The 15711-nt window shown below is 37.0% G+C and overlaps 1 protein-coding gene across 1 annotated transcript in view; it reads left to right on the forward strand.

Annotated features, from left to right (window-relative positions):
- LOC148351486 (disheveled-associated activator of morphogenesis 1-like) overlaps nucleotides 1-15711 on the forward strand; it is a 52000-nt gene that overhangs the window by 28168 nt on the left and 8121 nt on the right. The window contains exons 16-24 of the mRNA XM_088354321.1: nucleotides 868-975; nucleotides 1066-1163; nucleotides 1915-1999; nucleotides 2321-2427; nucleotides 4303-4391; nucleotides 5561-5729; nucleotides 8084-8191; nucleotides 11741-11801; nucleotides 13764-13898. Coding sequence (XP_088210447.1) covers nucleotides 868-975; nucleotides 1066-1163; nucleotides 1915-1999; nucleotides 2321-2427; nucleotides 4303-4391; nucleotides 5561-5729; nucleotides 8084-8191; nucleotides 11741-11801; nucleotides 13764-13898 — 960 coding nt within the window. The remainder of the gene's footprint in view (nucleotides 1-867; nucleotides 976-1065; nucleotides 1164-1914; nucleotides 2000-2320; nucleotides 2428-4302; nucleotides 4392-5560; nucleotides 5730-8083; nucleotides 8192-11740; nucleotides 11802-13763; nucleotides 13899-15711) is intronic.

Here is a 15711-nt window from a genome sequence, read left to right on the forward strand (position 1 = left end):
ATTTGATACCCCTGATTTATGCTATTTACAGTTAACAATATTGTTATGATATTGATAATATAGAATATTGTTATTATTACTAATAACCTAATTTTCTTTCTCTGTTAGCTCCCCACTCCAACCAATTAGGTTCATAGACCTAACGGGGTGGAACCTTACGGGGTGGAATTCTTGATTGGCTATCCTGGAGTTAGCACCATTTTTGCCGTGTTCCTTGGTTTCCAGGCCAGCTTCCTGTTTGTCGCCATAGCTGTTATTGCTTTCTGTTTTTGTTTACCGGTTAGCTTGGCTGTTTATTGCACGGTTTTTGGTCAACAAGTTTTTTCACCAGGTTGTGGCCACCTTCCATTGATCGGTCCAGGTTGGCGGCTCTCCAAAGGTTTTTGTGCACATTAGACCCTTTTTGGCTGCTCACCCTTTGATGTACCATTACTGCATCAACCAGTGACACACACCTAGCCATTCTCCACAAAAACTACAAACTTTTTGCTTACAAAATTCATAACCTCTTTGACTATTTAACATGTATAACAATATGGCAACTGGCTTTACAGGGTGCCGGTGGGATCCTAAGATAATGTCACAGCAAAAGATGACAAAGACAAGACCTTCTGTCTTTAAATTGGATCATCTCGGAAAATAATTGGAATATATCAATAAGATATTGATCAATCTTATGGAAAAAACATGTTCGATTTTCTTACATTTTGCATTTTTAAGAATTCGGGAACACCTTTAAGGTGACGGCTCTAAGAAGAGTCCATCAACAACAAAATTAAGCAGCATCCAAATGCATAAATTTTGACTCTAAGTTGAGGTCAACCTATCACATATGACTTCATTTTTTATTTATTTATTTTTTCACAGAACAAAATAAAAGGCACCATCTGGTCAGAAATTGATGATCTCAAGGCATTCAAAGTTCTGGATCTTGATGAATTCCAGCAGACATTCTCAGCTTACCAAAGGCCGCAGGTAATTTGGACTTTTGATATTAGACTTTTTTTGTGCTTGGTACATCATACAAAGAACATCCTAATTCAAAACAACATTCTTCTTTAACAGAAAGAAACTGATGATGACAGTGCCATTGTAAGAAGAGTAAAGGAGCTTTCTGTGATTGACGGTCGCAGAGCACAAAATTGCAACATTTTACTGTCCCGGTAAGTGGGTTTAAGGTTTAATACAAAAACAAAAAAAGAACTGCACTGCATACTGATAAAATGTTATGCAGATTTTATTTTTCATTGATTTTACTAGTGTATTAATTAATTTATTTTAATATTTATTTGTATTTTCTTAAACTAATTTCCAGCAAGTGTAACATCAACATTATAAATACTGCAGAGGTGAGGGGAATCAGATCACATGACATGAGTCAACTAAAGTTGCTTATATGTTAACAAAGGCACATCAACTGTTGTTTGTCGTAATTGAAGCTAAACCCTTTAAATTCACATATCAGTTCAATTAACTGCCGGCTGGTCAACTATTCTTTATGTTGACTACATTCAACTAAGCTCTAGCATTGAAACCACACAAATTAGTATTAAACATTAGTATAGACATCTTTTACACAGGGGTTTTGTCTGCCATGTGTAGCAGGGCCCCACTAAATCCAAAACTGTGGTCACACACAAAAGCACTTTTATCTTAATTCGGCCCGTGTATTTATACTGTATTTTACTTTGATCATTTTGAACAAACATTTTCTTCAATAAGTTTTAATACAATCAATACTGAACTATATAACTTGATAAATCGTGTGTCCTTAGTCCACACGTTTGAGGGTATCTACTCACTTTTTTAAAGCAATTTTATTTAAATGGCCCAAACCTCTGCACGAATCATTTGATCAGATGCATCTGTTGACGTCTACTGTAAAATGTGATTTAGATTTTTTTTTTAACACAGGTTGAAATTGACAAATAATGAAATTTGTTCAGCAATTTTGTCCATGGATGATGAAGAGGATTTGCCAAAAGACATGCTTGAGCAGGTAATGATAGTATTCTTAACTTTTGAATAAGTGAGTGGTATTTAATCGTGTAGATGTTGTTCATGTTAATAGAATTCAAAATTGTAACAATATATATATATATATATATATATATATATATATATATATATATATATATATATATATATATATATATATATATATATATATATATATATATATATATGTAGAAATTCTCCGCAATTTCATTATTCCAAATGTCACACGTTAAACGTTTGTCCATAAAGTTAAAGAAATCCAGCGGGCACGGGTGCTTCACATCGGTAATCAAATGACAATCATGTCTTTTGTGTGATTAAGCTTTTAAAGTTTGTTCCTGAAAAAAGTGACATTGAACTGCTGGAGGAACACAAACATGAACTTGAGCGTATGGCCAAACCAGACCGCTTTCTATTTGAGATGAGCAGGTAAGAGATCATTGAACTATTTTCTAACACAACTGTTTTATTCATGAATGCTTTATTATTTTATCCATCTGTAGTCAAGTCAAGTCACATTTATTTGTATAGCCCTTCATCAAAAAATGTCTCAAAGGACTGTACAGGTTACAATCACACCATCCCCTGATCGAAACCAACATGCGGGCAAGGAAAAATTCAAAACCTCAGCACGGGGAAAATAAGAAACCTTGAGAAGGGTCCTCACAAGCGGTAATCCCTTTCCGGGATGACCAGGGTACAATAGGTTTAGCATTGGATTGCAGTAAACAAAACATAGTGAACATCAATAAAAGAAAACAATAAGTAATGGGTTAAATTTTGTCCAGAAAGTGCATGACAACACAACCACAAGCCTGGTATTTCTTGATCTGAGCTTCCTATGTCTAAATCAGGCATGTCAAACATACAGCCCAAAGGCCAGATCCGGCCCATTGGATGATTTCATCCAGCCTACCATAAAGTTCAAAGTATTCTCAAAAATAAGAAACAAGTCTCTAGGTCAATTAAATCAAAAGTTATGATTTTTTGAATCAATGCAAACCAAATGCTTTCTCTGGCTGCTAGATGGTTTGTATAGTGTGGTGGGTCGGTTCAGGTGCATATTCATAGTCATGCATATTTTTCTTCTTCCACTCGGGTATTTCCTATCACCAGGATCTTTAACAAGTTCTAAATGAGCTGATATTTTGTATCACCTGAGTCAAACAGACCTCAAGGACCAAGTTGCCCACCACTGATTTATATAGGGATCAGAATTTTCCGCGGATCCGCGGATTTCCGCTGTTTTTGAACCCCAAAGGTCATTCCCGTAAATCGTCTAAATTCGATGAGAAAATATTTTGGGGGGGTGAGGTATGATACGTGACTGTTTCATCACCCCAAGTTAGCAGTTAGAGATCGCGAGAAAAATCGGCAAAAAGAAGCGCAGCGCATTAGATCTATAACACACAACAAATAGATCGACTCCTACCATTGGTCGATAGGTTCGCTGATAACCAATCAGCGGAGCTTTTGTTCAGAGCATTGGCTTTCTCAAACATGGCGCTCCTTCCGGTCTTTTCAAACGGTGAAATGAGTGTTTGAAAAAGTAAATATGAAAATACTAAGAAGACGAGGCTTTTGTCTCCGAGATTGATAAAGGAATCAAGAATAAATTTAAGTGGTCATGGCTGGAGAAGACTGTCACAGACTGACATGTATTTTCTTTAAGCATGTTCAGTTTGTGCATTCTATTTTCAAATTAATGATGAATGGTTATTAATGTATATATTTTCATATATATTGTTGATTAGTAGCTAAATACAAGGTCCATCTTCATCATCAAAACACAACAACAATGGTGATGGTTGTAACATTGTAATCCCCGAATTGTTTTAAACATCTTAAAACTGAAAAAAATACATGGTTTCTGTTTTGTTGGATTTAATTCATTCTAGTGCAATTTTCACATAGCAAATAAGATAAATGCCGTTGGCTTCGGGTGGGTTTGCCCCCCTGAGCCCCCCACCGGGCTCCGCCCTGGACCTGGCCGGGGCCTGCGGCCCCTGGACCCTGGCTATTTCAGCTGAAAATGAAAATCTCCATTCTGATCCCTGTTTATATGGACTTCCAAACTAAACACAACATGGACTGTTTGTGCAAGTGGGTTTCGCAATGTTCTGAACGAATGAGCTGGATTATATCCCCAAATGGATCAAGCAGGCTGGGCTGATCTGCTACCGACCCTACCCTGCTTCCCCCCTTTGACACCCCAACACTCATGGACACATGCAAAAACACACACATGTAAAAATTTTATGATTTTGAACTGCACTTATTACATGGCCTATAATTCCTATCTAGGATCAACCATTACCAGCAAAGACTTTTGTCTCTTTACTTCAAGAAAAAGTTTGCAGAAAGAGTGGCTGACATCAAACCCAAAATCCAAGGTGAGAGAAAATAAACAACAATGAAACCAAATATGTAAAATGTTTAAAATCCCAAAAAGGAAAGACCCATTAAAAATTCCCTTCCAAATAATGTAAAAAAAAATTTTTTGCACTGACCCGATAAAATAAAAAATGCTTCGTAACTTACTGACATCTTACTAACAGTGCTGGGCGTGTTGCTAAAAAACTGTAACTGTAATCAATTGCTAGTTACTTCCTTTTAAAAGTAATTCAGTTAATCGGGGCCTTCCTCTTGGTCTCCTTCCATTTACTTCTGCTCTGTAGATCCTCTTCAACATTCTCTCCTCATCCATCCTCTCCATGTGTCCAAACCAACCGAGTACTCTCTTATCCACACGCTTGCTCAGTTCCACTACTACTCCAGTTCTCTCACAATTTCATTTCTCCATCTATCCAATCTTGTCACTCCTAACATACTCCTCAAACACTTCATCTCAAAAACAGGATGTGGAAGTAAAGCGACTGAGTGGAAGAAAGAGGAGATCGTAAGGATAAAAAATTTTTTTGCACGTGGAAAATCCCCAAATTCAGCACGCCTTTATTGTAAATTGTGTGCTCATATTTGCCCATTTGAGTTCCAGTTGGTTTGCTGTTCCTGTATAAGCCAAACCCCACTCGCTGCCTACCTTTCGCTATTCCGGTCAAACACAACCAAATATGCGCATATAACCTGACACGCTGATCTAAGTATTTTGTTTTATAGCTTTAAATTTGGCTTGGATGCAAGTATATACAAAAGGAAGCTAATCTAAACATGAGAACAAATTCAGCATTCTCTTACTCTGTGTTTGAGATGGCACCAAGATAACTATTGTATTTTATAGCTTATTATAAAACCCCTTCAGGAATTGCCTATACTGATCAAAGGGTGTATGTGACAATGTAGGTGATGCAAAAGTGCCCCAAAATCAGACGTCACTCTATTCAATGATCTACATTTATAATTTAATGGAATATCTTAGTCAGACATCCAGTAGTAACAAAATAGGATTTACAACATTGTACAATATTAATAACGCATAAGAGTCCTTGTTACCCGAAAAAGTAATTATGTTTCAAGAACGCGTTCCATTGTAACGCTTTGGTCCCAACATTTCTTACCTCAGTAGAAAGTATGTAACAGTGCTTTTGTGTTTTTGTGCTTTCAGCGTTGTGTCTCGCGTCAAGGGAGGTCATGCTGAGCAGATCACTGCGTCAATTCTTGGAGGTGGTTCTAGCCTTGGGGAACTACATGAATAAAGGACAACGGGGAAATGCATTTGGATTCAAAGTGTCAAGTTTAAACAAGATTGCTGACACTAAGTCCAGCATTGACAAGTATGCATTTTAAAAGTATTTTCTACTCTATTAGATAGCAACAGTATTCCACAACAGATTCTTTTTTTCAATTAGGTACAGAACGCGTAAAGGTTCCTTCCCACAATTACGCAAATATGTTTCAGAGTATGCCAAGCGCCGGCGGACTAAAAAAAATTAGTCTCAAAGTTCACCCATCTGGCTTATTTGCTGTGAGCTGTGACATCATTGAAGGAACACAACCCTTCAAAATGGGAAATCACTTTAACACAACATGTGAGGCGTCATCCGAAACAGACGGCGATCATAGTAAACAAGGATTGCATACTTCTTACTTCTGCTTGGAGAAATTGCCTGCCTGATTTAGACATAGGAAGCTCAGATCAAGAACTTTCAAGTCAAGTCAAGTCACATTTATTTATATAGCCCTTAATCACAAAAATATCTCAAAGGACTGCAAGGAGATTATAGTTTTTTGTTTGTTTTTCGCCACATATTACGGTTGGTATCATTTTTTCTGTTTAGCTCCCTGTCAGTGTCTGGGCTGCCGAGGGCTTTTCTGTTTTGTTTGCTCTCGGTTGGTGCTTGTTGGCTGCACAACGTTTGTTGTTCGGCCTGGCTAGTCTGGCATTAGCACCGGTTTTGTCGTATTCCTTGGTCTATTCCTGTATGGCTTTGCGTTTATTGCCACTTTATGTTGTTGGTTCCCAGTTAGCATGGTTGCTCACCTCCTGTTTTTTTGATTGGTTAGCCTGGCAATAGCACCAGTTTTGCATTGTATTTTTTTAATTTCAACTGATATTTCCCAGTAAGCATGGCTGCTCAATGCGTATTTTTTGGTCAGCCAGCCTCACGTTTTCCCGACGCGGCTGTGGATGCCTTTCGTTGATTGTTCCTGGTTAGCCCTGACGCCGCCCACCCCCTACTCCCCTCATCTGGAGTTCACTGTGTGATATTTTTTTTATATCAGTTGTACCATTACTGCATCCACCTGCAATATTTGAATTTTCCACAAAAACCACCAGAACTTCGCTTAAAAAACTCGTAACCTCTTCAATTAATTAACACGTAGAACAATATGGCTAATGGCTTGATGGGGGTTTGTGTTCCTTCGATGATGACGGAGCTCAGGATAGCAAAGATAAGACATTCTATTTTCCAAAGGCATTATCTTGGAAAGTAATTGTAATATACCGATGCAAAATATAGAGATTTTATGCAAAAAACATGTACTATTTCCTGACATTTGCATGTTTAAGCGTTTGCGATTACCTTAAATAATTATTCATTTCATGAATTCATTAAGATGATGGTAAAAAAGTTGTAAACGTTTTTACAAACGCCTCCATTATACGTATTTACAGAGTTGTAGAAACAAAGCTTATCTCAAGACAAATATTCGTTGCTAATATATCATTTCAGATACATGAACAACACATAGAGCAGGGGTGACAAAGACAAATGTACTGAGGTCTGAATTAAAAATGTTATTACAAGCCAGGGGCCCAACTTATTGAATGTCGAAAATGAAAGAATTTGCTAATACTAATTGCTAAAGTTGTGCTTGTCACACATAGCAACCCTTAAAGCAATATTAAACAATGACAACAGCCAAATATATACTAAGTTCAGGCAAAAACAAAGAAAAAGAATATGTAAAATAATGGTAATGCTAATACAACTTGTGATGGAGTCTGCTATCCCAGCTGCTTACGCATAGCTAGTTAATGACAATTCAAATACTAAATCTAAAATGTTCCCAATTCTAAAAAAATATTGCGGTCTAATTATGTAAATTAGTTTTTACCTCTCCAATATTTTAAATTGAGAATATTCATGCCAGAGGTTGCCTAAGTGATGCTAGACGCTATTATCAGTAGCAGATAGTTTCTATATTGGCAGAAATGGGCAAAATTGACTTCCAAGAGAAAAAATAAAACTAGCAGTTTTCTATCATTCTTTTTACTGATGTATTTTTTTTAAATATAATTGGATTGAAATACTGTACAAAAAAGAGACAAATCTATTCACTAGAAGCAACACTTTTTTAAAGAGAACAACAGTAACAGTAAAAAAATACACCATTCTTGGTGCATTATACAAAATGTATCAAGAGCATCTATGGTGCCTTAAAAAAACCTTCTCGCGGTCCATGTCCGGCCCATGGGCCTTGGCTTTGACAAACTTGACATATAGGTATCACAGGATTCAAGGATACCTTAACCACAAGGGTCGTAGGTGCACCACTTTCTGTGGTGTGTCTTGGGCAAGTATAGCCTGGATGCGCCCATCCCTCTCCAGGCTGTCTTTTGGGGGGGGTAGGGTTTTGCTCCCCAACAATTGCCTGATAAAAGTTGGTCATTTTCCATTTTTAGAAATGTCACTCTACTCAACTACATTGTTACTGTGTTAGAGAAGAAGTTCCCTCAGGTAGTGGCCTTGAGTGAAGACTTGCAAAATGTACCAGAAGCAGCAAAAGTCAAGTAAGTACAAATAAACATTTTTCAATGAATTTTAATACTTTTAATGAAATGAAATGATCTGCATTCATATAGCGCTTTTTCAAGTCAAGACTTCCCAAAGCGCTTTACATTGTGCAATAATGTATTGTACATTATTGATATGTACTCTTTACAATTACCCATCAGTATTTTAGGTATGGAAAATGATTGATATTTAATCATTTTGTTGTTTTATGAGTACCGTAAATTCCGGACTATAAGCCGCTACTTTTTTCCCAAATGTTCAACCCTGCGGCTTATTCAGTGAAGCGGCCAATTTGTGTAATTTTTCTAACTGCCACCAGCGGCACTCGAGTACAAAAGGTAAGATTTAGACCGGTGGAATAAGTGCGTCGAGGTAGACGGCATCCTCTTAGTTTGCGTACGAATTGTCAGTCTGACAAAGGTTCTTTCCGATAATAAGGATGTCGCCCTTGATGGCGGCAGTTATAAGGAGAAAGATGAAGACGGTTAACCGTGAATTTCGCAATTGCGGTATGGCTTTTTTTTACCAGATACGCATGATGCGTTGCGAGGGTGTTATTAGTAGCGCGTTGGTACCTTTCACAGGCACGGTTTGGGATGGAAATTATATTATTATTATTATTAAAGCTTAGAAAACTCTCTCAGTGTACCGTCTTTCTTTGTAAAAATGTGTAATCATGTATAATATGTATTTGCAACTGTATATTTTTGTAATGTATTTATTTTAGAGACTTATTGTGATTTGTTTTTTATGGGCGAATCAAAAAGAAGGGGAGGAGCAAACGCGGGCTGACGGGAAGTGGGGTGAAGCTGAGTTAAATCTGTTTGTTGTTGTAGTGGATACCGGTATATATTTTTCCTACCCTTAACTTTGGAAATATACATTTTTTTCATTGGATTACTTTCAACGGGACCCAGACTTTAAATGTCTGCATTAAATTCTAATTACAGATATAATTTTCCGTTTATGTTGCCGATTGTGGAGTTTGGATTGTATACTATATTTATAGTTACAATCGCTGAAGGATGCTGCTTGGGAGGGTGGGATTGAATCCCATTTGAGAAGACAGAGCTGTGCCCTTGCACAATATTATTGCCCGTTACACGTTGGTTAACTGCTGTTAAAAGTGTCGATAAGAATTGTTCAAGAACATGATATAAGGAAATTTTGAATGTTAAAAGTGTCGATAATAACTCTGAAATTGCTTATTTGGTGTTGAAAATGTCAGAAAGAAATGTTAAAACGTCATATTGTCAGATATAACAAAATTGTGAATATGCTTGGTTGCTGTTGAGATTGTCGAGAGGGGTTGTTCGAACCTCACATTGTTTGTTTGCTGCTGTTGGTGTCAATGGATTTGTTCAGACCAAAAAACAATCGCGGGACTTTGGCCTGGACAGATCTATTGACACTAACAAAGATGTTAAAAATGTCAGAAAGAAATGTTAAAACTTCATATTGCCAGACATAACGAAATTGTGAATATGCTTGATTGCTGTTAAGATTGTCGAGAAGGGTTGTTCAAACCTTACATTGTTTGTTTGCTGTTATTAGTGTCAATAAATTTGTTCAAATCTCATAGTTACAATTGCGGCACCTAGTCAAATTTGGGATAAGCTTTTGACTTTGCTACATGTTTTAAAGTGGGCGCATGCGGCTTATATACAGGTGCGGCTTGTGTAAGGACGAAACCAATAATGCCCGTAAAATGCCCGTAAAATTGCCCGTAAAATGTAGTGGGTGCGGCTTATAATTAGGTGCGCTCTATAGTCCGGATTTTACGGTACTTGAATGAAGTTCAACAGAAAAACAGTTGCAATGTCATCATTTGTTTGTCTTTGAAAGAAACTTGTCGCTTGAATAAAAAATTGGAATTTGTTTTTCTATTCTGCATAAATATAATTTACGTGTCATTGTCGATATAAATCAATCACTTTCCATTGTTTGTCTGCTTTATTTGTGTAGCAACCAGGGGGGTAGTGAAATTAACCAATATTAAGGATTAAACCAGGATATGTTTATTATCCTGGCTGAATTTAACCTCAAGTCGGTTGCATTAGACCAGGTTAAATTAGGCTCGGCTCAGTCATTATGGTGATTTATTCTCTAAAGCTACCCTGCTTCAGGCTAGGCTAACAACCAGGCTAGGATAATCTATTGTCAATTGTGTGAAAATGTGTTTTATATTATTTACATGGTCTTTCTTAATATGTTGCATCATTCTTGATAATTTAATTGTAACAGTCATTTTATAGTCATTCATGTAGAAAATGTATTGTAGACTGGCCATGTGTTTTATTGCTATGACAATTAAGAATGCTAGTCGAATTGCCATCAGAGTGTTGATGAAATTGTATGTTATTACTGTTTTTAAGATTCTAAAAAGTGATGCAAAACTTGCAAAGATTACATCAATAAAGTACTTGATAAGCGTAATATTGTATATAAACTCCCATTCACCTGTTCCGTTGTCAAAGAGACAGGTTTGTCTTTTATGAAAGATCAATGGAATAAATCAAACAAACTAATAACCTTGAATAGATAAGAATTCAAATTAGAATACTTTTTATTGTCATCAATAATAGAGTAGAGAACATTGTTCACAATGAGGTTATACCTGGCCCTCCAAGATAAATATATGATAGAAAACGAGATGAGATGAAAAAAAAGAAAAGCATACTCGCAATTTCCTTGATATCAGTGCTCTATTATTTCTCTCACATTTTCATAAACCTTTATAAGAATCTCTTGTTTAGGGTCTGCCAAAGACGATGGCCGACACTTTTTCAATTTCCAATTTGTGGTTATGAGATTGATCCTGAGGGCCCGTTTGAGGAAGCCGTGAATGCGCATGTATCCTAATCGTGCAACCAAATAAGCCAAAATGCGACAGCAAGACAAGATCAAGCTGTGCTTTTCAGTTAGCCTGGATTTCTTTATTACACTTCCATGGAATACCCCCCTGCCTGCCGCTCTCTGGGTTGACACACATCCCTATGCATGAAAATGACTGCCCCAATGATACGTTTAAACGTCAGTTAACACTCAAAATAAGGAGAGAAAACCTGAATGGATTTTAAACTTGCAAGGAGGACAGGGGGATAACCTTCGGATAAGAATGTCCGACCTGTTGTAAAGGCCCTCGCTTGAGTCATTTCTTTTTCATTTAATCTCCTGGCTTCCAAAAGCAGATCCCCCTAAAGTGTGTGGAAATCAAAGACAACATAACTGGCCGATAGTGACAATGATGTAAGAGTGAAACAATGAACAATAGTGTGCAAAAATAATCTTAATAATAAACTGTCCTCCTATAAAGTCTCCTTTGCAGTTGTCCAATATCATGAAAAAAATAAACTTATCATGCTTTAATAAGCAAAAAGTTGTCTCTTGACAATTTTAATTTCTAAAGACATTGGAGGCTTTGTTTTTTTCCCCAAAGTTCCTGTAATTCTTTTTTGTACAGGGAAGAATTTCAATGATGTATAGTGTAAATATTCCTATTTTTTCTTTCTCTCATTGCATACCGGTTTCATTTTTTTGTTCAGTATGGCCGAACTGGAGAAGGACATTAGCAATTTACGGTCTGGCATCACAAGTGTTAACGCTGTAAGTAACCAATTGTTTTCTCAATTTGCTCATACAACAACCCGCAACATGCGTGTCTATGAGCACATCTACAAAGGGGACATTTTTGCGCAAGCATAGAGCAGTACATCTACTTACGAATTGAATTCATTCTGGGAGTAGCTTTGTAACCTGAAAAAAGTAGAGACACCTTTTGAATGTAAATGCACTAATCTGTTCCAAATCCTGCTAAAGTATGATTGCACAAAAAATGAAAGGCACATAATGTAAAAAAAAAACAACAAAAAACACTAAGAATAAAGGAAATAAAAAAAAAATGTATTTACCTTTTAACTGGCCTCTTTCTTTACTAGTCCTCGGCAGTGTTTTGTGCCTGCCGTTTCTTGGAAAACTGATCAATTGACGTCTGATTTTGCCGGCTTTGACAATCCGTCAGTAATGTGCGAGCCAGATGTCAAACCCACACATGCACAAACCTTCAAAAATCAACTCACAAATCTGGATTTATAAATAAGTTTAAAAAACATCCACTGCTGTTCAATTAGGATGAATAAATTCAGGACTAGATTTGTAATGAAAAGTAGAAATATGATGAGTATGTTGTAAATTTTGAATAAAGTACTGTTAAGCCTCCCATGTTGCTGTTGTTATCTATTAGATATATAATTTTGGCCCGTTTTGCTTTTGTTATGTATTACATGAATAATGTTAGCAAAAACATGCACCAATTTCTCCTCATGAAGGGCGTCACAAATGTTTTCAGATGTCCCCTCTCCTTTGAACCACATTAACTTTATTTCAAATGCGGCATTCCAAAGGCCCTGTTCTCATTTGGTCTGTTCAAGGTATTAGGCTAAGTTGACAAATACAGTGGCTCCTCTACAAACTAAATTAATTTGTTCCCAGATCGATCTCGAATCTAGAATTTCTCGTAACTCGAACAAATCTTTCACATAAGATCATCCAAGTTAACTAAAATACATTATACATCCTGCATACTTTGGTGATTTCTCTTCAAATTTCAGATTTTTTCAGATTACTCTCTCGTGTAGTCCATGAGGACCAGGTTGCTCACCTCTGGCATAGACAGAATTTTTGCACTTATGGAACCCCATAGTACACATTACATATGCACATATACTGTATATAAGGGCAGCTGACATTATCACAAGCAACGCCTCTTATCATGTGCAATTAGCAAGTCACGTGACATGCACAGATGGCATGGGCGCATCAAGGAGAATTTTGGCACTAATTGAACCCTATAATATTATATTTGTGAGTGGCATTTGTCCTGGGGCAAAACAAAGCAGCAGGGAAACAAATCTAACACCATGATTACAGTTGACAAGCATGGACTGCAATTAATTCTGCTCTTGCAGATTTACCCACCTGCTTGCTTTTTAAAAAGCAACAAAGAAAGGTAAATCTGACAATTATAATCCTACATCATAATACTATCAGGTTGAAAGAAAACTTACATATGTAACGACAGTTCTATGAGTCACAGATCGACTGTTCTTCAATGTTCCCTTCAAGTACACATAAGTAACATTCAGTGCTTGAAGTCCGACTCTTGTGTTGATGTTCTTTTGTCTGTTACCGTGATTGGTGAAAATAAAGTTTTTGTAATGGCTAGGTCACAGATCCCATTGATTAGAGATAGGGCTTCTGCCTGGACAATACTCCGAAGAGTAATCGAAAACTTTTGCTCCTAAACAGCGTCAATATGAATATGATAAGCACATATCCAAAAGTGTCCTCGTGTAAGCGAGCTTTGATTTGATGGCTTACTTGTTTCTACTTTGACAGGTTGAGTGCAACTTGACTAAAATTACATTTTTGCTCTGCGCCTGACTGTGTTTAAATGGAGTATTAGATTGAAAAATGGATTTTAAAATATGCAAATACCACAAATGTCTCCCATGTTGCAAAATCTGAAAGTAATTACACCTTTTTATGTGTGTTTATATCAATTTATAGGAATTACAGTACCAGCAAGGTCAAACCTCTCTGGGCCGAAATGATAAATTTGTTCCTGTCGTCAAGCAGTTCCTGACTGTTGCATCCTTCAGCTTGTCTGAAATAGAGGAGTCATTTGCTGAGGCAAAAGATATGGTAAGTAACCACTTTTTCAATAGTTGTTGCTTTTGTAAGCTTGATGTTGTATGTTTACTACTGTATATATTTGTGTACAACACACACTCATGTATAACGGGCAGCCCTATTTTTTTAAATTAAAAGTTGGTACCATATTTTCCCCACTTTTTCAGCAAAATATTGTGGTTGATTGCAATGGGAATATAACCCTGGTCATCGTAGTGAGAGCGCCGAATCTTAACTACTAGACCACTAATGAACTAATGAAAAGGCATTCGATTTTATCTCATCGTCACACGATACCCGAACCGAATGTTGATTTCCTTGTGCATTTCACATGTTACAATGACAATAAACTGTATTTAATGCTTCTATTTTAGTCTAAGCATTTAAGTAACTAACGCTGTTAAATGTGGCCATGATTAAAATCATGTATTGACACCGTAAACTATGAACACAATACCAGCACAAAATTAAAAATGTGTTTATTAAATGTCCTTCAAAGTCCGATTTATCACGAGATACACCAAAGAGTTGTTGTCACTTTTTAAAAAAAAATGTAATTATGTCTCTCAGGACGACTTTCTGTTTTCTCCAATCTTTAACATTTGTCTCGGGCACCGTGAATAACAATAGTGTGATGAGGAGATAAAATGTAATGCCTTTTCAGACGTCATCCATATCACTGGTGTTCCAGTGGTTAGGATTCTGTAAAGTGAAAATGGCACATTGCATGTGAGGACAGTGCACAATGCACATTGGGGCTACCGACTTTGGTTAAGTAAAAATTGAACAAAGCAGCAAAATGCAAATCAGAATTTAGGAAAGTCATGCATTGTAAAAACAAGGCTTTTATTGCATGTCATAAATGGACACTCATGAGGATTCAATGTTAAACATCCATCATCTGCACCGCTTATTCCCAGTAAAGTCACGGGGGTGCTAGAGACCATCCCAGCTATCTTCGGGCAGTGGGCAGGGTGCAATGATAGATCAATCGATAAATATAGCACACCAAAAAACACAAAACATTGGATGCAATGAGAAACGAATCCCGGTCGCAGCGGTGAAAATGCTGAATCCTAACCACTGGAACACCAGTGACATATTCATCCATCTATCATCTGCACCGCTTAACCTCAGTAGGGTCGCTGGGGAGCCCATCTTTGCTATCTTCGGGCTCTGAGCAGGGGACACCCAGAACTGGTCGCAGGGCACACAGAGACAGACAACTCACTCCCTCATTCGCAGCTAGGGACAATTTGGACCGGCCAATTAACCTGAAATGCATGTTTTTGGAATGTGGGAGGAAACCGGAGTGCCCGGAGGAAACCCACGCAGGCACGGGAAGAAAATGCAAACCCCGCACAGGAAGGCTGGTCGCTGGATTTGAACCCATGACCTCAAAACTGTGCCACAATGCGCTTACTGCTCAGCTGTATTATTAAACAATCATGAATTAATTAAATTATCAACTGCTATCACAAACATTTTTTTTAATCCCTCGTTATAACGTGATTCGTCTTTCAAAGTCTTGTTACTTCATAGATGTGCATTCATTTCTACATTCTGCTTGGCTAATTACTCTCTGAGAAACTAGTTTTCTTTTAAAAAAAAAAGTACAGGTACAGTATACAGAATTTTTATCAGTAAAACAAATACTTAAGGTAAAAAAAATATTTGGTGTCAATGTATTGTTAAGTATTACATTGTATGCTAATTGAAAAACATAGTGGGTTTACTACATCATGGATATCACCTAAAAAGGGTTCTTTTTGGAATAAAATGAATGATCACTGTACTTGTACTGCAATAATTAAGTCACTCCACT

This window comes from Urocampus carinirostris, chromosome 15, assembly GCF_059441175.1.
Source record: "Urocampus carinirostris isolate Australia breed hairy pipefish chromosome 15, RoL_Ucar_1.0, whole genome shotgun sequence".
In the NCBI taxonomy this organism is placed as follows: Eukaryota; Metazoa; Chordata; class Actinopteri; order Syngnathiformes; family Syngnathidae; genus Urocampus; species Urocampus carinirostris.